The sequence below is a fragment of the Carassius carassius genome, chromosome 28, assembly GCF_963082965.1.
Source record: "Carassius carassius chromosome 28, fCarCar2.1, whole genome shotgun sequence".
NCBI lineage: Eukaryota > Metazoa > Chordata > Actinopteri > Cypriniformes > Cyprinidae > Carassius > Carassius carassius.
Window position 1 is genome coordinate 21,028,748 of NC_081782.1, and position 25,853 is coordinate 21,054,600.

General features: G+C 36.3%; 1 protein-coding gene across 6 annotated transcripts in view; it reads left to right on the top strand.

Moving 5' to 3' along the window:
- LOC132108181 (cell adhesion molecule 2-like) overlaps positions 1–25,853 on the top strand; it is a 230,332-nt gene that overhangs the window by 176,781 nt on the left and 27,698 nt on the right. For all 6 annotated transcript variants that reach the window (XM_059514784.1, XM_059514789.1, XM_059514787.1 and 3 more), the window contains exons 3-5: positions 461–610; positions 20,450–20,602; positions 22,028–22,165. In XM_059514784.1, coding sequence (XP_059370767.1) covers positions 461–610; positions 20,450–20,602; positions 22,028–22,165 — 441 coding nt within the window. The remainder of the gene's footprint in view (positions 1–460; positions 611–20,449; positions 20,603–22,027; positions 22,166–25,853) is intronic.

Here is a 25,853-nt window from a genome sequence, read left to right on the forward strand (position 1 = left end):
CTAAATGTGTGCAATTATCCATCATTTTGAGTTAAACATTTTTAGTTATCTTTACAGTTATCTTTATAGTTATCATTTGTTGTGTGAACGTGCTTATATATGCCATATATGTTTTTTTATTATCTCACAGCATGGGAAAATGTCTGTTTTCCATCTTTTAGATTAAAACAGATTCAAGGCACAGTGCATCTACCTTAGCAAGCTACAGTAAAGTAGCATTCTCAACACTGCCTGGTTTGAATGCTTTATTAACCAATCATCATCTAGGAATGAAAATGTCTATTTTATAATAATATACCCCCATGACAACCCTACGGCATGATTATGAGTCACTATATCGAGATCGGTTTTCCCACTAGTACCTGAATGCTTTCTGTCCTCCTCTGTCCTCTTTCCTGTGTAACAGTGCTTTGTTTATAGACCCTTCTCTGTCTCTCTCTCCTTGTCTGTCTCTCTGCAGGTAGCCAGGCTCAGTTCCCCATCACCCAGAATGTGACGGTGGTCGAGGGCAGCACGGCTAACATGACCTGCCGAGTGGATTATAATGATAACACCTCCCTCCAGTGGTCAAATCCAGCACAACAGACCCTCTTCTTCGGGGACAAGAAAGGTGAGTGTTGGCAGGATAAGCCGTAAATCGGTCTGGTGTGGTGAGCCAGCAGCAGAACCAGAGTGTGTTACTGGGTCGGGTCGAGTGGAAATCTGCTGTGTAAGGATGATTTTGGGCTCCAGACTAATGAGACTTAACATTCAAGTGTGTCGCTCTCTTTCTCTCTCTCAGACAGGCCAGGCGCACAAACAAACCAATCACTTATTCGATTCATAGCATCCACATCAGCACTGCAATAACAAAAGCCATTTAGCATCATTAAAGGTTCCCCAGTGGTGAAGGATGGAGTGGTTCACTTCAAGTCTTTAAGGATACGTACTCACTGCACAACAGTTTGTTTTACAGCTGATTTTATGGCTTCCCTAATGCAAACCAAAGTGGTTTATTCCAGTTTCATAAATACATATTGCGAACATAAATACTGTGAAGTGCTGGGCTGGTATTTATCTATGTTTAATTGTTATATTTTAAAGTATTATTAAAGAGTTTAATAAAACTATTGTTTAATTTACATAATATTATATATATATATATATATATATATATATATATATATATATATATATATATATATATATATATATATATATATATATATATATATATATATATATATACATATATAATGAAAGAGAAGGTATTTTGTTGTTGGTTTGTGTTTTTTGTGTCTGCAGTCAGCACAGTCCCACCTGAGCTACGGGCACCATGTAAAGCACATTTACTGTGAGCAGAAGCTGTTCACACAGGATGTGTTCTTGTGTTCAAAGACTGCTAGATGAAGCACAGCAGAATGGAGCACAAATCAGGGCTCCCTGGGGGCATTTTCAAAGCTGAACTACTTTTAACTTGACATGGCACCTTAAAAATATGGCGCAAGATTCCGAAAAATCAGGAAGATGCAACGTCAGTCTGACAAGTGCACAGACTCATAAACTATTGATAGACTGATGATCTATCTATCTATCTATCTATCTATCTATCTATCTATCTATCTATCTATCTATCTATCTATCTATCTATCTATCTATCTATCTATCTATCTGTCTGTCTGTCTGTCTGTCTGTCTGTCTATTGCAACACATTTGCATTGCTAAAATTGAATGATTGATTGACGTGTTAACAATCACATTATTCAGACAGGGAAGGCTTTTTTGGATGGACTGGATGGCAAAAAAATCTCTATGATATGTGTTAAGAGGAGAAATAAGGATTACTGGTGGCATAATAGAGAAAAAAAACAGGAATATCTGAGATGGTGCAAGTTATGTTTTAATTGACAAGGACAGGAATTTTCTAGGAAATAACATGTGCAGATGAATCATTTACAATAAGACCACTAACATGTGTTTAGGAAGCAAATGAGGGTCATTTTTGATTTCATGTTGACTTCTTTTCAGAACATAACCAGGAGATAGAAGGAGCTTTCATTTGTTATCTGATATTAGTAACGGCAGGGCTTTAGTTTGTGTGATGAAAATAAGTCGCTTCATTAGTCTGCAGTAGAGAGCAGTACCATCACTGACATTTACGACTGCGTGTGTGTTCGTGTGTGGGAGAGTGCAGTCTTGAAATAATGTATTATCTCTCTATATGTGCAGGTATTTGCTCTAGTTTTCTTGCAAAAACAACTGCTGTCATATTTTTGGGAGCACAATGCTTTGAAATGTTTTTTTTCTCTCTTCATTTGGTTTCTCCTTGGATCTGAGATTATATGTCAATTCACATTTTACAGTAATTGACGATCTTGAAATTGTGAGGCTTTGTGAGGAGCTCCAAGCTATTCTTTCAACTTCATAAGGAATAGTTCACCTACAAATGAAAATTCTGGCAATATTTCACTTTTTATTAGAAGAAAAAAGAGCAGCGTGAACATTCTGCTAAACATCTGTTTTGTGAAAGTCAAATGGGTTTGAAATGTCATGCATAAGGCAAAATGAACACTCCAAGGCCAAGCTGACTGTTTACATTAAAGGGGTCATATGATGCATAGGTTTGCATAATGCCGCCTAAGATTTGCATAATGCCGCCTAAATTTTCATGCAAAAAAATTTTCATGCGTAACTTTATTGTTTCTGCCAATGCCACCACTATGTTGTGGAAACCCTGTGTGTTTCGTTGTGAAAGTGAAAATACTTTGGCTTTCCAAAAGAGGACACGACTAGAAATCAGTGGTTAAGTTGTACTTACAACACTGTTCCGGAACAGTTCAACCCAAATATTCAGATGTGTGCAGCACATTTTATGGACGACTGTTTCCTGATCCATGGAGAGTAGACTACTATGCCAGCTGTTCTGACTTTCAAACTGTAAATATGTTTTCATATTTAAAGGATTTGCCACTGATGACTTTGAGCAGTGTATTAGAGTAGCATTTGTTGTTTGTCATTTCTCTGATCACAAATGCAGACATGGTTTTATGTTTTCGCAACTCGACGCAAAGCGTAAAAATAAATTATAAGTCATTATAATCAGTAATTATGTCCCCACTGGATTTAACCAATGCCTCGTTTGTAATGGGTTTTATTGGCTTTGTCTTGTCGCGCTGGTGTTCTGATCATTTATGCTACCCGGTCAGATTTTGCTACCTGTCATTAAAACAGATGGTAGCATAATTCGGAAGCAATATCCTTTACTAACATGTACACCTACACCAGCGGTTCTCAATTCCAGTCCTCGCACCCCCCTGCTCTGCATATTTTGCATGTCTCTCTTTGTTAACACACGTGATTCAGATTATCAGCTCATTAGAATTGAGCTCTGTGCATGAACTGTGTTCCCATTGACATGCTCCCTACACAGTGTTCATTGCTCCCTACTCCCTGAGCAGGGGAAATCTGTTGAAGTTTACCTCACTTCAGAACAGTCGTTCACAGATTTGCGCTGCACAACGTCTTCAGACGCAATGAAGTGTGACATCAAATAGCTCTTTAAATAAATAAAATTTTAATTCACATCTTGCACACTTCAATGCACTTTGAATGGAACGTATGCGATTGCTTCAAACTGGAATCATGGTGGAATATCCTGTGATGTTCACTTCACAGGGTACTTACGTTCGAATAGAACACACGTCTGAAGCCATAAGAGAAACATTTCAAATGTGGGGCACGAGGACTGGGATTTAGGTGTACCTACCCCAACCCTAAACCTACCCTTACAGTAGGATAAATGCAGTGTTGGTAGCATAATCTGATAGGTAGCATTATTTGTTAGAACACCGGGACATGGCATCAAAGTATGTTAAGGGACGTAACATTTCAGCCAATCACAACGGACTGAATAGCTGGCTTTGTAAAAATCAATGCGTGGCATTGAGGAGCAACGATAATGTACAGTATGTGGAAAATAATCTGGTTTTTTAACCTTAAAACGCATGAACACATTTCATTACACCAAATACAAAAAAAATAATGTTCTTTTTATGACCCCTTTAATAACCAGGATGCTATGAGTCTGTCAGTCTGTACTATCTAGTGTTGTCAGAACTTGTATTAGTCTGTAGTATTAGTCATTACATGAACATGACATTATTTTAAACTTCCTTTTCTTATAAATGTTTGAAGGAATCTACAGTAAAAAACACCACAAGAACTCAATTACTGTAATTCTTCCAAAGCAAAGATGACTCCCTCCATGATTCAAACATAGGAATTCTTATGCATTAATTAACCTTAACTGAGCACCAACTGATGATTTAATTTACATGTATGCATTATGCAGACATAAATGACTTGCATTTCTTTGTAGGTATACATTATATCAGTTCATGCATTCCCTGGGAATCAAACCCATGGCCTTGAGTGCAGGAGCACTTCAGAACAGATTTACTGTACATGCACACCACAGTTTAATGGGGAAAAAAAAAACCTCTTCTGGAAATCTGTAGCACAGTAGTATACAATTTTAAAGTAAATTAAAAATGTTCTAATTGTCAGATTATTCCCGTTATGTTAAATTTTGTATTAAAATATATAAATTCTGAAGAAAGAAATCATAGTATTGTCATAGTTGAGCATAAGAGATTTCTTTCTAAAACATTAAAAACCCTTTTTTAATATTAGCATGGTTGATAAAAAAAATAAATGAGGCCTAAATAATGACAATATTCTTATTTTCAGGTGAACTTATCTTTCACATCTTTATATATATAGTTTTATTTGTTCACATGATTCTTATGAAGGCAGAGTGGTTTGAATGATGAAATGATCCGATCTCATCTTGGACCTCATCCAGTTCTTTTCCGAGGGTTTCCATGTACAAGTCAAACTAAACGATCCGTATTTGTATTTTGTCATGTTTTCTTTTCACATCTCCCAAGTGAACTACATGCGCCAGTTCTTGGCAAGCTGTCCCGACTACAAGGAATATGGGTAGAGCACTTTCTTTTGCTCCGTGTTTGCAAACACCCGGGTACTGAATCTGGCACGGCCACTGCAGTCGCCAAGAGGGACAGACAAACCAGTCGAGGGGGTTTGATGTGACACTGATACAGATTGGAGGAAGTGAGCAAGCTGGCAAGATCAGCCATCATTCTGCCAGCGTTCAGCCAACATAATGCCCTCCTGGCACCGGTCCTTCACCCACCTCCCTTGGAGTGGACAGATGTGCTGTTGTTGAGGGCGAAGTAATGGTGGTTATTCTGTAGTAGGAAGTGGCCGCTTCAAATTGTACATTAACCACGCCAGATGTTAATTAAGATAATTGTTTGGAACATGATGATAATAGAATGAACAGCATGTGAATTTAGGGATTGAAGGAAAAGTTGTGTTGGCACTTGTTGTGGTGGATTGAAGGTGCGGACACACATCGCAGTTGACATAGGCGCCAATTCCCATAGGTGCTCAGGAGCTCAAGCACCCATAAAAAATTTAGTGTTATGTAAAAGTGAATTCATTTCAGCACCATTCATCAATTTGTGTGCTGCTAACACCAGCCATCTGTGACTGCAAAACGGTCAGTGAGTAGAAAAGCTGCACTTTACTGTTTAATAGTTTGAGGTTGATATGATTGGTAACAATTTAGTATTGGGACCAATTCTGTCTATTAACTAGTTGCTTATTAGCATGCACATTATTAACATACTGTACTGGCTGTTTATTTGTATTTATAAAGCATTTATTCTGCATGACCATATTATAAATCCCTAATCCTACCCAATACCTAAACTTACTAACTTTTAATAAGCAGCATTAGGAGTTTAATGAAAATAAATAGAAACATTTGCTAATTTAGTTGTTGGCAGGAATTAAAAAAAAAAGGCTATGGCCAATGAAAGACAAAGACGAATCACAGTAGGTAAAGGAAGGTGCGTTTCCATTACCTTTCAAATTGCGCAAATTGAAATTGCAAATTTAAAAAACGCCCAATGGGGGTCATTTTTGATTTCATGTTGACTTCGTTTCAGAACATAACCAGGAGATAGAAGTAGTCAATTTCGCAAAAATGACCATATATTGCAAAAAGTTTTTATGCTCGCATGAGGTGGTTTTTCAGGCAACGCTAAAAAGGAAAAATTAGGAATAATTTTAAGAATTTCACATTTACAGGTCACAAGTCATATGATCTTTCTTCAGTGTACTAAAACCTCTAAGAAACACTTCATACATGGCCGCTCTCTTGTATAAGGGGCTTCCCCTACCATTAATGCTTAGAGAATTTCCACTGCACACTACTGCCGTGCAGTGTGGCTCTGATGTGGCCACTCTCAATGATTGTGTTTATTCCTCTCTGTGCTGCTTCTGTAAAGATACACTCATACGCCTCCTTTGGATAAATATAGCCGAAATCCGTCAAAATCCCACCAAAATCTGTTGTCACGACTTATTGCAAGAGACAAAAGGTTAGGTTTTAGTCGCATTACATTGGTTAATGGAAATGCTTTCATTTCGTAATAATTTTTTATCGACATTTATAAAATATCGCTAAAGTTTTATGCAAATCTGTAATGGAAACGTGCCTAGAGATTTATCTAAAAATTACTGTATATACAGGCATATGTATATTTAAATATTAAATTGCAAATATTTAATTTATATTTAACTTACACTATGTCCACAAATCCATCATTAACAAATAGATTAAAAAAAAAAAAACTTTGATATTCAACATAAAATGATATCGTTATTTTTCATGACAAGGAAAAGGACTTATGAATTGTTGTGATGCTTATGATGTTTACTTATGATGATATATAATTTATATTTATGGCTGGCATTTAGTTAGGCCTTGACTGTATATTTATTTCATTTAATTTGGTTAAGAAAAAAAAAAGTTTTACTATGTTTGTGGAGTTGCTGCTTATTTAGCAGATGCTATTTGTTGTAATAACACTACGGCTCAACATAATGTAGTTCTTATTATTTGATTTGAGTACCTTTTATTTGCATACGTCCTTTTTCATAAGGATTGTGCTTGTTATTTTGGGAACGTCATTATGCTGGGGGAAACGTGCAAGGTGAACAATTTAAAGTGCATCATTTAAACGCAGCGCTCTCAGAGGGAATAAAACAGTCATTGTCAGCAGTGTGTGGGAGCACGTTTGGCATCAGGAGATTCAGGGCAATAGTGTGCACTATTGAACGAGAGAAGAGGGCAAAGACATAGAGTGAGTCGAGCGAAAATTGACTGTGGTCACAATTAGGTCTGTAAACTGAGACTGAATCTCCAGTGGCCTTGGGAAATGAATGGTCTGGTCTCGTGTGACTGGAGACTTTTCTGCAATCAGTATTAAAGGATTTAGGAGTTGGTGTCTCATTCAGTGTGCTATAATAAGTTTGATTTGGTGGGTTGATATTCCTTTTGATCAGATATTGTTCATATTTGATTCAATCCATTGTCTAAATCGGTCATTCTGATTAACCTTTGTTAATCGTAACCTTTGCACCGTAAAGCAACAGAGAATGTTTTTATCCCAATCTGTCCGTTATCCATATATTGAAAAGCCTCTTGAATCAAAAACAACTTGGATGCTCTGTGTTTATGCTGTTTTGTGCGCAGGATACAGTAGTGAATGTCACTGGACCATCATTTGAAGAATGGCTTTAATCCTCAATCATACACAATGATAGCGAGATGTGGCTTTAGACCAGTCAGGGTGTGTGATATATATTTTTTTACTGATGTGCTTAGGTACAGTCCATTATATATGGATTCTGGACCAATGGAATGAGGAAATGGAAAAGAAGATTGCTTATGGGCGATTACGCTGAATTTCAAAGAGATTCAAAGGAATTATAATGTTACTGTGCAACTAGGAGCACATCCTCTTTGAAAAAGACTGTCAGTTGTGAAAGTGGGAATATGTGGAACTTGTGTTTGTGCAAAAACACCAGATTTGAAAAGGATAAGTCAACCATCACTATTTCTATGGCCCATACTTATAGTGCTAGAGATTGGAACAAATATGATTGGAAGTCATTGTGCATCATTTGCACTTGAATGATATGTCATATACAGATTTTGAGAAAAGGTGTGCTATTCATTTTCAAAAAAATCAGCCTTTTGGTTCTTAACTGATGAACACTAAAATGTGTGAAATTGCATAGACATAAAATGAGCTGTTATTAACAGGCCAATTTGCTTCTTGGTATTACAATCTGGTATTTTTTGTGATATTTTAATTAAATGTTGCAATCGTAAACATACTATGTGTGGTGCAAATAGTTTTGCCATTCACTATGTTATTCTCCTACTGTTCTTCTAGTACCAATACCTGCTATTGCCAATACATCCACAACATGCTGCTGTGGGCCTGTAAGAAATACTGCTGCTGCACATATGACATATATGAAATAACCCCCATATATAACATATATTGAAATCAACCCGTAGCACATCAATACAGGTGGAGCTGGGGAAAGAGGAGGGTTTCTGAAGTGTGCTACATCTGCTACAGCAAGCGCTATCTAAGCATTTGAATGTTGAGCAACAAGCTCATTGGCTGCTGATGTGAAAAGAAACCAAGTGGCTGCATCATGTGAATGAATGATGTAATTAAAACAGATTGAGGTAGAACCTATGGCCTGCGCCACTTTTTCACTTCACTTCACTTTAGAGTTTTGTGACAGAACTTTCTATTTAGCCTATTTATATATAGCAGCTAACTAGACAGAAAGTTTTTTTTTCATTCATAGGAAATATCATACTTCTACGTTGAAAAACAAATTAAGTTATATATTAATGTGGCTTGAATTATATTTGCAAACAGCCTTATTGTGTTGTTCTGATCAAACTACAAAACAGATAAATTTAAGGTGGAAATGCCAAAAATTCTATGCCAGTCTAAAAAGCAACTTTGTGCACCCACCCCAGTAAACCTCACTCCAATCTGAAAGTGAAAGTGACGTGACATACAGCCAGGTATGGTGACCCATACTCAGAATTTGTGCTCTGCATTAAACCCATCCAACATGCACACACACACACCGTGAACACACACCCGGATCTGGGTCATGGCAACAGTATAACACAAACATAACTACTTTCTCACTATTCTTACCAGTGTAAACCAACAAGGGACATGGGAGACACAAACAAGGATGCTAAAATCCCAGGTTTACCCACACAGCTCTTGCTAGCTGGCCTCCTTTACTCTCACCCCAGTAAACCTCACTCCCATCTGAGTCACAGCAGCACTGCAACTGGCCTTACTATCTGCATAACTTGTACTAGTTGGCCACTGTTTCACTTACCCCAGTAAGTCTTATCCGGGTCACGGCACCAATGCAACTGGTCCTACTTGCTACACAGTTCTTTCTAGCTGGCCTCTGTTACATTCACCCCAGTAAACTTCACTTCCACCTGGGTTAGAGCACCACTGAAAGTTTCACTTATATCGTCTTCAGAATATGTACAAAATCTGTTAGATATCGACAGATATGGATAGACTTTATGCTTTGCAGCAGTTATCATGCCTGCAACAACAGAAATTACATTGTTTCTTACACTTGTTTCTTACAAATTATCAGCCTTCAGACCAAGAGAGGATGGGTGGATCAAGTTTACTCTCCTCCTCTGCACTAAACCCTTAACAAGACTTTAGTTCCCAGCATGCCAACAACCCAGTGGGCGGCCTATAGGTTCACAGATGGAGTGACATTCTGGTTCTCCGGAGTGATACTGCTGACCACAACAGAAATAGCCTGCAATTTTTTACTAACTATACAATGGTGAAGAAGAGAGATGAGTAGATAACCCTCATTCATTGTCATTTGGCCTCATCATCAATCCTTTGTGTGAGGCAACTCCTACATGAGGGCTTTATCTGAGAACAGCCTGTGAAACAGAGCGTTGGTAGAGCCTGAATATGAAGGGTGGTGTGTATGTGTGTGTGATTCACATACACAACACACTGTGAATCTTCGGGGTTGTGTGATTCTGGGCTAAATCCTAAATCCACCCCGCCTAGATTACCAGATACATTTCTCTTCTGCATGTATCCAAGTGAAGACACAGGAAGTCTGCGTTATACAGACACCCACTACTCCTCTGAATTATATATTAGTGGCTTATCCATAATAATGCCCTGTGTGCAGCCTGTGTGATAGAGTGCCTAAGCCTGATTGATTGCTATGATTTCACCGGCAGCTTCAAATTATTTTATACACTATTTTTATATGTAATTTGTTTTTACTTTCTTCAGAGCATTTTCATTGTACTATAGGATTAGGGAAAAAAAGTATTGTTAATGCAACACACAATTGAATAGACTAATAGAAGGACGTTGATATTGACATATATAGTTTTAATGTGCTTTTTTTTTTGGCAATGAAGTTTGTCATTATGAGAACATTAAGACAGATTAATTTATCCTTCAGTTGTTTAAACTCATTATTAGTCAACAGATAAACACTATTAGATTCGGTTAGTTTATTTTTCCATTTTTCTATAGAAGTCCCAGTTGAACCATTTTTATATGAAATGTGTTAGTAAAAATGTATGTATTATTTTATATATTTAAATATAATTTATTAGTAACACTTTAGTATATGGACTAAATCTCACTATTGACTAGTTGCTTATTAGCGTGCATATTACTAGCATGTTGGCTGTTTATTAGTACATACAGTACAGTTGCACATAATCTGAATTACCACATTCTATATTCTTAATCCTACTCAATACCTAAATTTAACAACTAATTTACTAACTACTAATAAGCAGTAATTAGAAGTTTATTAAGGCAAAAGTCATAGTTAATAGTTAGTTAACAGTAAGAACTGGACTTTTAAATAAAGTGTGACAATTGTATTCATTCTAAAACTGTGTATTGTTATATTGGTGGGCATAAATGAAAATTATTGTATTTATTAACTGAAAACTGTGGGAAAAAATGCTTTTATAATTAAATCAAATAAAAATTTTATTTTGTACTCAAATTACCATTTTCACTGTATTTAAAGATTCAGATAGTTCTTAAAGTACAGTAACTGAAAAATATTTAGTCCCAGTGTTAACTAAACTAAACACTAAACTATACTAAACTATAAAATTTAATTAAATTAAATTAAATTAAATAAAAATTAATATTAGGTGAAACATAAATGTAAAAAACAAAAACTTAAAAAATATATAATAATGTTGTCTGACTGAAACAAATTAAAACAATACAGAAATATAAAAACGAATAAAAATGACAAATGCACATAAAATAATCACTGATGCTTAAACTAAAATAATATGAAAATATGAAAAAACAAATATAAAACATATACAAATAAAAACTAGAATTCAAAATATGAATAGTACTATAATAGCATACAAAATTACAATTGCCTTGCCCTAAGCATCCCAGAGTGGTGCTTAAAGGTGCCATGTGCAAAAATTGAGGTAAAAATATCCAAAAAATGACCTACACACATCAAAAGAATGAGAAGAAATAAGGGCTATGATTTCATTAAAAAAATGTCAAGTTATAGTGCTGCAGAGATATCAACCTTAATTAGCATTAGCATTACTAGCCCCGGCCCGACAGTTGTCGTAATCCCAGTTTCGGCCATGGGAGGCGGTATGCGAGCAACATAACCACCAGCCAACCTGCAATACACGAATAACTCACACGGCTTGTGGGCGTACTAATACCTGATGTCAATCGTGTGGAAAGTACAGCCCACTACTTCATTTCAGTTCAGGGAAGAGAGTGGAAGGATGACTTAAGCCCTTGGCAAGAGACCACCACCCGCTACAGGGAAACAACCGCGCTCGGAATCACAAATCAAATCCGATAAGAAAAGGAGCCGAGCCAGAGTAAACATCGGCACTGCTTTCTGTCGCTGGAGACAACTGATGGACCTGAAAGAAATGAGGTTCGACACCGAACTTCCAACATTTCTTTTGGATTGGTAAGTTAGATGCTGTTAGTATTTCGCTAGAAGTTTGCTTTAAATGTTTGTGTATTTTTTTTCGGGAAGTTATAACATAGAAATGTATCGAAGGCTGTTCGATGAACGTGCTAATGTTAGCGATGGTTAACCGTAGCTGCGTTTGATAATTAGCTAACGTTAGCTATAACTTACCCATTTTTTTATATCATAACTAACCTGCTCTGTCTAACTAACTCTGTCTGTTGGTCTACGTGTCCTCTTTGCTTCGTGGTTTTTCTGTACGTGAGAAAATTGATGTGTGGAGTGAAAGCGTGTGAAAAGAGTCAATTGCGTGTGTCTCACGGTGAATGCTTGAGAGTTGGCAGCTCTGGTTACGTTGGTTGGCGCTAGCTTGGTCAACATCAGCTGTCTGATGTTGACCAATGATGTTGACAGAATGCTGTCTGTCAAATTAATTTAATTCAAATAATGTGTATATACAACTCAAAATGTAATATGAACAAAACGAATAGGAACATATTTACTGGTAAAGGTGAAGGGGAGTAGCTTGAAGATCATGTTTCAAAATCACTTAACATCACCCAACGTTCCTCTGGAGGCAAAACGTCCTCTCAAGGCTTCGGCTATGGCTGTAGGGTTGTTGTGAAGGTAGGGGCGGAGCATAGAGACTATGCCGTTTCTCGTTTGTTACTCTAGAGTAGACCAATTCACTTTATTGAGGCATACTGCCCCCATCTGGTATGGAATGTGGAGTATGACTTGATTTTTTTACCTGACATGACAGATGGCACCTTTAACCTTCCCTCCATGGGGACTGTTACTGCAATAAGTGTACTTTTTACTTTGCTTTGAATAAAAGCATCCGTCCAACTGGTGTGGTTGACCAGATGTACAGTCCTGTACCTCAAGAGCTTGTGTATCCATTTTAGCCCAAGGCCATTAGGAGAGAAGTGCTGCGATAATGTGTCGCCGCCACTGAAAAATCGATAAGCACCATATGTCTCCCTTATCGTGCATTATTGTAATTACAATGCGATCGCAGTGGATGATTCATCATACTAGAGCAGGATAAATTAGAGTGTATATGTCCATATGTCTATTGCTCCCCCGTAACTTGATGTAAAACCCATCGTATGGGAAAACAGAACCTGTAGAAGGTATTCATTTTGCCCTTCATAATGAGAGACCTAACTACCATTTATTGTGAAATGTAACCTCACAGATCCTGAATAATTTAGGACTCTATCTTGTGTTGTGTCATACTGTATGTATCTTTCCCAGATGTGTTTGGAAAGGTAGATGAATTGGAGCTGAAATACAACTCTTTGAATCTGAGAAGGTCTATGCCATTTACGGTATACATATTGATGTCTTTTTTCTTTCCTTATTGTTTTTTTTTTTTTTTTTTTTTTTTTTTTTTTAGCTGCGGCACTATTAACTGCTTTTTCAGTGGGTATCTCAAATGCTTCTGGCGCATAATTCCTGACATTCATTAGAGATGTTCAGCTCAAATTGCAAAAGGTCAAATTGCAGAGTGGGCTCTTAATTGGCCTGCGGCAATCAAAATGTTGTTATGTTCTAAATTACTGCATTAATGGACTTGTTAAATTGCTCATTAGATAAGAAGATTCAAAATGCAGAGGAGCGACATCAGGCGCTGTGACATTGTACAGTCATCTGGTTATTTTTAAGACTACAAAGGTCTGTAAGTTTATATCAGTAAATTGTCTTTCCTTACACTTTTTGAAGGGGTTTATGTAATGCATCTCTCTAATGCGTATTTTCGGGTTTTTCTGTATCAGCACATTCTGCTTTGTCAATTCCAGTTTGTCCCTTGTGTACTATTGAGGCCATCATGATTTATATTAGCATTCAGCGCTGTGGGACAATAAATGTGAGAATGTGATCATTTACTAGATATTATCTGTGTGGGGCAAAATCCTACTCAGGAATAAGATGAAAAAATCCAATACACATTCAACTCAGACAACAAGGATGATGTCCAGGATATTTTTTTAAAAGTACAAAAAGTGAGAATTACTTTATAAGTAATTTCTTAATTTTCAATTATATTTACATTACAGGCATATTTCAGGCACATATTAAATGATTATTTAAAGCACTGCCAAGGTCATGGGTTCGATTTCCCAGGAAATGCATGAACTGATTAAATTTGTACATTGAACATAAATGAAAAAGTTGCTGTGGATAAAAGTGTCTGCAATATGCAGAAAAGTGAATATAAGAATACAGAATCTGTTATACGGAGTTATGGTGCTCATTTGGGAAATGTGGGATCAAATTTGGCTTGCAACATTGTTCCCCTTTCTGTTGCATATCACTTCTAGGCATTTCTCTGCTTTCAGCAGGATCAACAGCACTGAAAAATCTCTGTTCCAATGTAAAAGAAATCAAACTCCAGCTTAAGTGCTTCATTCAATAAAATGCTTCTACAGTTACAGACTGTAAATGTTGTGAATTTTATAAAAGTTATAAAATGTTTTACTTATTTCCCGAAAAATGATTTTGACTCCAAAACAAGTGAAACAAGTCATCCCCATCTAACATTTCCACACTTACTTAAATGTCATTTTTAAAGCTCAACACCTCACATAGAGCCAAATGGTCCTCTAATGGGCTCCTTTCATTATAGCATTACCAGTCGATAAATGAAATGTTAAGTGCTGTGTGACATTTCAGAAAGTCTCTATTTGTGGCTTAACATTAAGGGTAGGTAGAAATAAGAGATGGTTTCTAATATGACTGTATTAAACTCATTAAGGTCGTACATCTTTGTTGTTTATGAATGTGAAGAAAGACAAAGGTTGATTAAGCTTAAAGTATGCTGGATTATTAACCAATGACCATTTAGCTTGATGTTCTCAGAGTGAACGATCAGTGGTTAAACACCTATAGTGACCTTCAAACGTCTAAACGTTAAATCTTCTGGTCTAATTTAAATTTAGTTACCTGGAATGTTTTTAACAGTGTTTCTCCTCCAAAGGGTAAACAGCCGCCAGTCCTATCTGATGAAACAAACTCCGCATGTTTGCATATTCTGTGTGCAGTTGCATTTCTGGATAAGCTGTGGATATTGTAAGTTCTGCTTCTCAATTTTACATGCTCACAGCGCACATGAAAGCATTGTGTTCTTCGACTGACCCAAAAATGTCTTGTCTTGTGTTTTGATATAGCAACAAGCTTGATGAACAAAGGCTAACTCTTTGTGATGCAGCATAGGAAACTAAACCTTAGAGATCTGTCAGAGATAATTAGATTATTTTATGCGCACTAGCTATTCCCCATTGTTAGCTGCAAACGTCTAATGTCAAATTTGACCTGATATGACTTGGTGTAGAAAAGTCTCTAATAATTCCACAAGTGCTCATATGTTATCATGTCAGATGTTGCCCAGTTTGTCCCTTGCACCTGGATCTGTTTTAACCTCTGATCATTGGCCACCTGCAGTAGAGCATTTTCTTGGCCCCTGAGAGCTGCTAGGAAGTAGCTTCCTGTCTGCGATGGAAGCACAAACTTACATCCCTGCAATAATCTCAGCCTGTCCAGATAGTGACCAATCAAAGCTGGCCATTGAAGCAGTTTAATTGCAGAGAGTGGGACTTCTGGCTTCTCTAAACGTGTCAGTGCCAAGACCGACATTGCCAGCTGCGGGACAGTCACAGCCGCGGGGCCTGTCGCTCATGCCGCCGTCTCCTCATCAGATGGAGTGGTCTGATTATGTCAGAGTAGAAGCTCTGCTCCAAAGTTGGATGTTAAATGTGGTTTCAGAGCCTCATGTGGAAAAGTGCTGGGAGCCTCTCAAAGTGCACTGCCAAATGATTGTTCATAAGTAAGGTGCGAAGACATTTTGTCGGCGGCTCTCTTTCTTCCAAGAGCAACAACACCAAATATATCTAAACACACAATATTATCCAAACACGCCTGTATCCACATGCCCTTAGGACCTTGAAAATAACAATTACAATCTGCTCCATTATTCCCCACTGCTGTCTTCTTCAATTCGGGCCGTAATTCTTCTCGCCAAGTTTTATTTGTAAGAGTCTTAGATTAAATCGATGCCGCTATTGGAGAAAAACACCACCTAAACATACTAAAACATGGATCCGAATCATTAGGCAGTTGTCAGACTGCTCCAGCCCAAGGGAATCCTGGGATGTCTGTCAGGCCATCTACAAGTCAGCCATGCAGAGTTGCCTTCTTCCCCAAAAAAGATAGATGAGGGCGCAAGGTCAGACCGACGGATTTATGCTGCTGGAATAAACTGCGTTGAAGAAGTCAGAGGGATGTTGGAAAACAACCATTTCATCAAGTCGACTTCTTTAAGCTCTGGGAAAAAGAGCTTTGTCAGACGTTGGCATTTCACAGAGGTTGTGACAGATTGGAGCTAACTCTGGGCATCTGGCAGGCTTTCGATTCTTTTTTTGGAAATGTGGATGCGGAGTTGTGCCAGCCCCTGTTGGCCTGCGTTGAATTGATAACAGTTGTCTTTGGGGTTATTCAAACCTTTGTGTACTTGTTTCTGTCAATGGATTTGGGATAATGTTTCGAGCTTGACACCATTGTGTCAGAATAAGACGTAGCACAAAGTCTCAGCGTAAGTGAAATGAACCAGTGCATCACGAGATTGTTATAACAAGTTCTTTATGAGTGTAGTATTCACCTCTTCATTTGACCCCAGTGCAGAGACAGATTTGACCACTGAAGGAAGTCGATTTCAGATTCTGTGTGGGTGAATCTTTTTTCTTCCTCTCAGTATCTATCTTCTCCTCTCTGTCTTTCTTTTCAACGCCCACATCCCTATATGTTATCATTGTAGGGCTTGAATGGAAACCGACAAGCCTTTTAGAGTCCAGGCATTGTACCATCAACCCTTGGATGTGGTACAAACAGTGACTGTTCCTCGTCTTGGCAGCTTATCATCACCTTTGTGATGTTCAGTGTATGAGTGTGTATGTGTTTGTCTTTTCTGTAAACAACAAGGGAGCGACTCTTTTCTTCCGTTCCTCCCTCTGTGTCTGAGGAAGATAGAGGGATATGGGCTGGTGGAAATGTGTCATCTGTTTCTAAGCTTTGATGGTCCTTGTCTCACCGGGTTTCACTGGACTCTATCAGCAGGCCCATGTGAGAACGAGCCCAGACCTGATCACCTTTCCTCCCTTTATCCAATTCCGCTGTGTCTCCTTGCCAAAAAAGCCCCAAGGCATTTGCCATCTCCACAAACCCTATATTCATTCTCAATTCATAACTCAGCACACATTCAGAAGGAATATTTAAACAGTCTTGACATATCCTCTAGAAAGATGCTGTCTTGTAGCGTCAGATCTTATTGTTTGGAGACACGTCTTTTTTAACATTAATGTACATCTAAAAGGCTTCAAAAGACGAAACAGTTGTCTCTGCTGACATGTAAGTAAATCAATTTTTCTGATATGACATGTCATTGTTTACATGTAACAATGTTCCCAAAAGTGCAGTGTATACGCCTATGAGGAACTCCCCAGTGTTACAGAGTTTACAGAGACAATTTTGGTTAAATTAAACCATATTGGGACACCATATACAATTCATAGCATGATGTCTGTTGTGACCACAAAACTGACTTTACTACTGTACTTTGACATATTTCCACTACCTAATCTCATAGCATAAACGTACCTGGGGGTACTTTTTCACGAGACGCAAAATGCATACCAATAAGAACATATCACTGCAGTTTCCAAAAGAAGTTAACACTAAATGCAGTAAAACTTAAAACACCTTCCCAATCCTGTGTAACTACGGTTCGTCAAAACAGTTCAAATCTGCACATAAGGAAGTTCAAATGGCATGGTTGTATCAACAAGATGCATTTTTATATCAGTTTTGAATTTGTTTACACGATCAGGTAGGTTTAGGGCTGGGTACCAACATGATAGAGCATTAATTTGTATGTATTTTTACGTCTTTTAGCGAAAGTCCCGAGATATTTTATTTCTGAAATGCCATGTAACCGAAGCAACATAATAAAAACACAGCAATACATACCTACAGTATATCAACATAATAAAAACATTCCAGGTTTCACGTAACTCGTGTTTTAGCACCACTCAGTGGACATTTCTCTTTGAAACTGCAGCGAAATGTGCCGTAAGGTACATAAAATCAGTGTTACAGAAAACTGTAACTGTAACTGTATCCTGAGGTACCTGATGAATAAGAAAAAGGGTGGTACTTAATTTTGGATTGTGAGCACTGCATATCAGAATAGATGCAGATCTGTATACAACTGCTTAACTGGCTTAAAAATTACGGGTTCAACTTTATATTAGCTGGCCTTAACTACTATGTAATTACATTTAAATGAATCATTTGATGCAATGCAATTTTTTATGTAAGTACATAGTAGTTAAGGCCACCAAAATTACAATGGCAATTAAAATGGATTATATATATGTCAATTGGCAGACTCAGGTGAAATACTGTATAAAGTCTGTGAACTCTAGAATGAAAAATCTTAGTCTCTATTACTTTTTTCAAATGATACAATACAAGTATATTGTGCCTTTTTAGATGGAGTGAGGTGATGAGTATAAGGTGACCTTTCTGTTCATCAGTCTCTAGGCTGCCACGAACTCTTCTTGAAAATTGCAAACAAAATAGATGAATGGCTGCTTTTGGCAGACAGGTGGAAAGTGTTGAAACTCCAGTTAAGAGACAACAAACGGTTTCAGTTTGACGGTGAGAGTCAATCACAGTTTATATTCAGAACAGTGGGAGTTTTGAAAATGTTTGTGTCACTACTGTGTGACTAAACTCATGAATTATACACAATGCCATGAATTAGTAAGCAAACATAAGTCCTAAGCTTTACCTCCAAGGTATTTCAAGCTCGAAAATATCTAATATTAACAAAATGACACTGTGATTCACTTACACTAATACTAACTGCTATGTTTGTATACAGTATCTGTGTACTTTTCTCAAATCTGGTCAGGGTCCAGGGGTTGTTTTCAAGAGAAACCCTAGAAGTTCAATTCCCTAAAGAGTATCAGGACCTCGATTTACCTTTTGATCCAAAAGATTTTTTTAATATATGTTTTCCACATCATATTGGGCCATTAGGATCCATGCAGATCACAGATTGGGCACTCCCTGCTGGCCCACCATGTCCTCCAGAAGCAACCTAATTTTTCTAGGTCTCTCATTCAGGTATTGACCAGACTCCCGGCAAGAGTTACAGGATGAATATTCTTTGAAGTACATAAAAATACCATGTGACACCATGGTGCATAAAGTTGCTACATTTACATGCAATCTCTATGAAGTGGAGCAGAACAATGTCCCAGCAGTCCCGTAGCATGGCACAAAGCTTCATGTGCTCGTTGTTTCCTAATTAGGACCCAAAATAGAAAAATATTAAGTCTGCTCTTTAAAACAAAGAAAATAAGCAAGACTTTGTTTGTTATACTCTTCCTTTTGTTTTGTTTGTTTCCTTATATTCTTTGATATTTAATCTGCAGTTCTCAGATGAAACACTAAATATTTATATACCATCTTGCACAATACATGTTGTTTTTAAAGTAACATTACAGGCAATAGTTGTTGTTGGGTTTTTTTATTGTTTGTTCGTTTTGTTTTGTTTTTGTTTGACTATCTAACAGTAGTGGAACTGCTTTTACCTATTTTTAATGCAACTTTACATACAATAATTTTGTCTTTTATCTTACTCATTTACAATAGTTAGTTGTTGTTCTATGTTGTTTTGATCCTCCAGCATTGAGCTGAAGAGTAGCAGTTTCAGCTGGGATGATTTCAATATGTGTCCAAGTAAAAACATTATTGACTGTGTGACAGAAGTGTAATGCATTGCACATTTACAGTTAATTATTTTTATGAATAGTTCCACCAACATAGTGCTTTAAAGCAATGCTGTTAAGAACTTTAGCATATCAACTTTAGTATATGCAGAAACTTGCATATGTTATTGTTATATTCTTCTATATTTAATGCCTGCTTGTTGACTTTGAAAAATAAACCCACACTGAGGAATATTTAGAGTAAGAAATGTGACGTCCCTTATTTATTGTATAATCCTTGTTTGAGCTAGAGGGTGTCGTTCTTTGTCTTTTAGTTATTTGGCCGTGTCTCCCCAGGAGCAGGATTTATATTTTATCTAGAGGTATACAGTAGATTATTTTTATGAGCTGCTCACTGCATCAAGATTTTTATTTCTTTCATAACTTTTTTATTTGAGATATTATTTTTGAATGTATAACCCTGTATGTTATTTAAAGATACAAAAATAAAATTCTCTTTCCTTTTCTGCTTATATTTGTGTCCCGAATCCTTCATTTAATCAGCTCCAGTACACATGCTGAGATATTCTGATACCATCACTTTACCATGGTACCATCCAAACACTATTTAAGGCAATGTGACTGCCGGATGTTTTTAAAAAAGTACTTTTTACCTTACTGATTAGTTATTGATCACTAATGATAAATTTCTTATGTCTCAGCATTAAGGGACAACCGGATTGAACTGGTTCGAGCCTCTTGGAAGGAGCTGACCATAAGCATCAGTGATGTTACTCTGTCAGATGAAGGACAGTATACATGCTCGCTCTTCACCATGCCTGTCAAGACCTCCAAGGCCTTCCTGACTGTGTTAGGTAAGACCTCTCGTAGATCGGTCTCCCTCTCATCCTCATCAATCTGTGCTTTTAAGGTCAACACACTCATCACTGATCTGGGGTCAGTGAGTTCTCTCCCATCACATGATCTTGTTTTTGCACTTTGGTGGCACAGGGAGTGATGTAAATGAGAGAATTTCACTCTGGCTGATGGAGCCATTAGATGTGTCACTGTGTGCATAGGTTTATGATCAGCTTGTGCTAGAATCTGCTGTTCTCACTCTGTACACTGTATGTTCATATACCACTTTAACTTATTTTTATATACAGCTTTTCACAATACCTATTGTTTTCAAGTACATTGAAAAACAAATTGTTTTTGTTTTGCTTGTTTTTAGGGGGGGGTTGTGTTTGTTTTTTTACACAACGCATATTATTTAGAAGTACCTTTACAGACAATTGTTGTTGTTGTTTTGTGTTGTCCGACAGTGCCGGGCCTACTTTTGGCTTATTTTTATATTCAACTTTACAAACAATAGTTTTATTTTGTTTTGTTTTAAATCATCAAACAATATTGGGACAAATTTGTCTTTGTTTATAAACACGTTTTTTATCAACAGTGGTGTGAAAACATTTTATGTATGTTTATGCACAGCTTTATTTGTAAAGCACATACTATTTCTGTTTCGAAGTGCCTTTACAGACAATAGTTGTTGCTTTTGATGTTGTTTGTTTGTTTCTGAGTGTATTTTATTATAATGGTTTTGTTTTGTTTTGCTTGTTTTTCTTTTTTCCTTTTTCTTTTTTAAACATGTAACTTTATAAACAACAATTTTCTGTTTTGTTGTGATGCATAAACAATGGTGGGACTACTTTAACCTTATTTTTATATTCAGCTTTACAGACAATAGTTTTGTTTTGTTAAGTATTTGTTTTGTTTTAAATCATCAAATAATATTGGGACTACTTTTTCTTTGTTTTGTTTATCCAGCAATCCTGGGATTATTTATATAGACTAATAAGCTTTTGTTTCTGTATAATGCGTTAAATCTTTTACATGTTAACGTAAAAGTTTAAGTCAGTTTTGTAATTTGTACATTTTACTGTAACCCCGTTTTTGTAAGTGGTTTGATTTGATGTAGAAAAGACTGTGGTAGGAACGAAAACACATTTGTGTTCTCTATCTCTATCGCTCAACAAATGCTTCCTTTTCCAGTAAAATCACAAAATACTATACAGCAGAATGTCACTGTACTGATATATATCTACTGACAAACTTATATATAAACTGACAAACATGTTTTCTATAAAAAAAATTGTCAGTCAAGCAAAATTAGAATTTCAGCCAAGAAATATTCTTCTGAACCACATCATGTTCAGGCGGGGTCTAAGCCCTGAAATCGTAGAATGACGCGTGTTTCCATCAGCGCTGCTTATAATCCTCCGCCTCTGTTTGTATATCAGGTGTTCCAGCAAAACCAGAAATCACAGGCCTCTCGAGACCTGCCCAGGAGGGGGAGGACGTCACACTGACATGCACCACATCTGGAAGCAAACCGGCTGCTGACATCCGATGGTTCAGAAACGACAAGGAGGTGCAAGGTAAACAAATCCCCCCCGATAGCCTAGAGCTGATTGTGTGCAATGAACAGTTGCACAATTTGTCAATGTGCAAGTGGTACATGGTGCGTAATGTGTATCTTTACACCAGCATCTTCATGAATTGTTCAGCTCTTTACAATCCATCTCACAGTAGAAAACTGCATTTCTATGCATTAAAAGTGAAGTGTGTCATCTACCAGTTTAATGTGCATGGACAGATATCGTTTTGCAAACCATGTCTGAGGTCCAATTATTAACAAATGATGTGACTTCATGCAATTATTCAGAGATCTGTCTAGGCATTTCTAAGGTGGGAGTGTCTGGCTGTGTGCATGACAAAGACAATTCTTAAAGAAAAATCACTTCAGAATAGGGACCAATTCTTGCTATTAACTAGTTGCTGATTAGCATGCCTATGATTAACATATTGGCTGTTTATTAAAGTACATATATTCTGCATGACATTATTATACATCCCTAATCCTATCTTATATCTAAACTTAACAACTACCTTACTAACTATTAATTAGCAGCAAATGAGGAGTTCAACTGAGAATTTGAACTTAGAATAACGTATGACTGAAAAGTCTTTAAAAAAAAATCTAGTTCAAAATAAAATAAAGTAGATATTTCAAAGTATAAAAAAATATACATATATAAAATTATATAAAATGTTTTTTAAAGAAGTCTCTAATTCTAGGCTGTATTAATTTAATCAAATATACAATTAAATAATAATAATAATACATTGTGAAATATTATGAATTTGTTTAAATGACAAAATTTTGCATTTACGATTTCTATTTTAATATATATAAAAATGTAACTTATTCCTGTAATGCAATGCTACATTTTCAGTGGCACATGATCCTTCTGAATTCTTAAGAAACATCTGTTGTGTTTTTTTTTAATTAAAAAATATATATATTTTAATTGCAAATCTATTGTGCTCATGTAAATGTTTTACCAAATCTTTTGATTGATTACATGATAAATAAATTAGATTTGTTTTTGTTTTTTTTCACTGGCTCAACCTATGATGCAAAACAAGACTACATATTTATCCGAACAATGTACTTTATCAGACAGGAAAGATTTTTTTAAAAAGGAATTGTGTTTTTGAGTCAATCCTGAGCAGAGCATACGGTAACACATCAGTTCAACTTTAACCAATATGTTACCCGAGACACCCCTCTGAGGACTGAGACATGCACATCTCAGGCAGAAGCCTCAGTCGGCTGATCTGGTGCTGGTGATTGATGGCCTGAGACTCCATCAGACAGGCCAGACTCAGAGATGGCATTCACGCAAGCCGCACTTAAAGGCCAGTGGCACGCGGGAACAGAGCATCACAGTCGGACCGCCTGTCACTCACTCTGATTCAAAAGAATCTTGCTCTGTGATCTGATCTTGTGAGACGGATTGGATGTGCTTCTGGAGACCAGCACACAGGCCCAAACAGAATATGTAACACGGTGCGATACCACTCTTTCTAGGATGGTCAGGGAGATACGAAGCCTTGTGGACAGGTCATGTTAATGGATACCCTGGCTGCCGTCGACAGAACTTCCAGTGCGGCCTGTGCTTGCAACTCTTGAAACTTCAGCACAAATCGAGGACCTCCTGAGAGCTTATCTACCACGGGGATAGATGCAGTTTACTATATCTAGATCTGTGCTAAATATACTACTCTAATTTCCTCTGGGCCAATCTTTCACTTGCTTTTTATGCTGTTCTGCCACATCTGGATGGGATTGCACCAGCCGTTCCTGAAGACTTTCTTAAAATGGGACATAAAGTTCACAGCAGGGGTTTAGTAACTACTAGTTAATGTGTACCTAAATTTGTACTTAATTTGGGTGCACCATTAGTTTTTTAAGGGACAGATCACACAAAAATTATTTCTCCTGCAGAACACAAAGGATATTTTGAAAAATGCTGGTAACTTCTATTATATGTGCAACGAAACAACACCAAACTGAAAGTTCTCTCAAAATATCTGTAATGTTTGACAGAAGAAAAATGAAGAGGTGAGAAAATGAAGTCAAAATTTACATTTTATACATACATATGTATATAAACTAGTGCTTTCAAACAATTAATTGTAATTAATCGTATTCAAAATACAAGTTTTGTTTACATAAAATGTGTACTGTTTATTTATTATGTAAATATAAATACACACACATACAATATATGTTTTGAAACTATTTATATTTTATATTATTATATAAATATATTTAATACATAAACATAAAATATTTGTCTTAAATATATACATGCATGTGTTTATATTCATATATATATATTCATATATATATATATATATATATATATATATATATATATATATATATATATATATATATATATATATATATATGTAATAAATATACACAGTACACACTCATATATTACATTAAAAAACTGTTACTTTGGATGTGATTAATCATGATTATTCATTAGACAACACTAACATACGTAAATACACGCACACACCTACATTCTTATATTAAATTTAAATTAAATTAAATGTATGCATTTAGCAGACGCTTTTATCCAAAGCGACTTACAGTGCATTCAGGCTATCAATTTTTACCTATCATGTGTTCCCGGGGAATCGAACCCACAACCTTGCTCTACCAGTTGCTCTACCAGTTGAGCTACTGTATATTTATGCTTACTGTAGGGGATTTGAGCAAACATCACGCCTAAGAACTAAATATTAATCATATTGAATAACAAATAACTTCAGTCATGTGGCTTATTGAGTAGAGATGTCCTGTTAGTTTTCGTGATCAGATTCGTAATTAGAAAAGAAAAAATTCAGAATACCCTAGAAACCATGTGTCATGACACTCAGAACGCCTTAGCAACAGCTTCGGAATGCACAAGAAGCACTTTTAGAACACCTTAGTAACACATAGCAGCTCCTTGGCAACACTTGCAACATTAAAGTGTAATCAAAAACATTATATATTTTTTAGCTAGTCTCTGAGAAATGTAATAGCTTTTGGCTGCTAGAGTTTTACCTACACACCAGAAGAGTTACAGAGGTCGGTTCTGGAGGAGGGTGAGAAACAGCAGATTGGAGTTGTCTGCAGTTCTTCTGAGAGAATGAGATAAACAACATACACTCATTAGAGTGAGTAATCAAAATAAACATCCTTCATACAACTACATCATTGGCATCAAATGTCCCTCTGTTATAGAGACACTTTAAAACTACTTTAAAACTAAGGGATAGTTCACCAAATATTCATCCTTTACTCACCAACAAATCATTACGATAACTTAAATTGTATCATGGTATTAACGTGTGTGTCTGAACACTGTAACATACAGTTCCATGTAAACTACTGTTCAAAAGCTTGGGGTAATGTAATCATTATTTATTATCCTTTCCTAAATAGTAAATAATTAAATTAAATTTAAAATTAATTTAATCAAAATTCTAAAGTTTTACTAATTATATTGACACATTATTGACAGATTCAGTCAATTAATCATTCATTGTATGATGTAATTAATTTATATATATATATATATATATATATATATATATATATATATATATATATATATATATATATATGAAAACAATTGACTTCAATAGTTGTAGTCTTACTGTGAGTGAATACAAGAAGTGCATTATTTCCAAGCAACACGCATCTTTTGTATCAAAAGG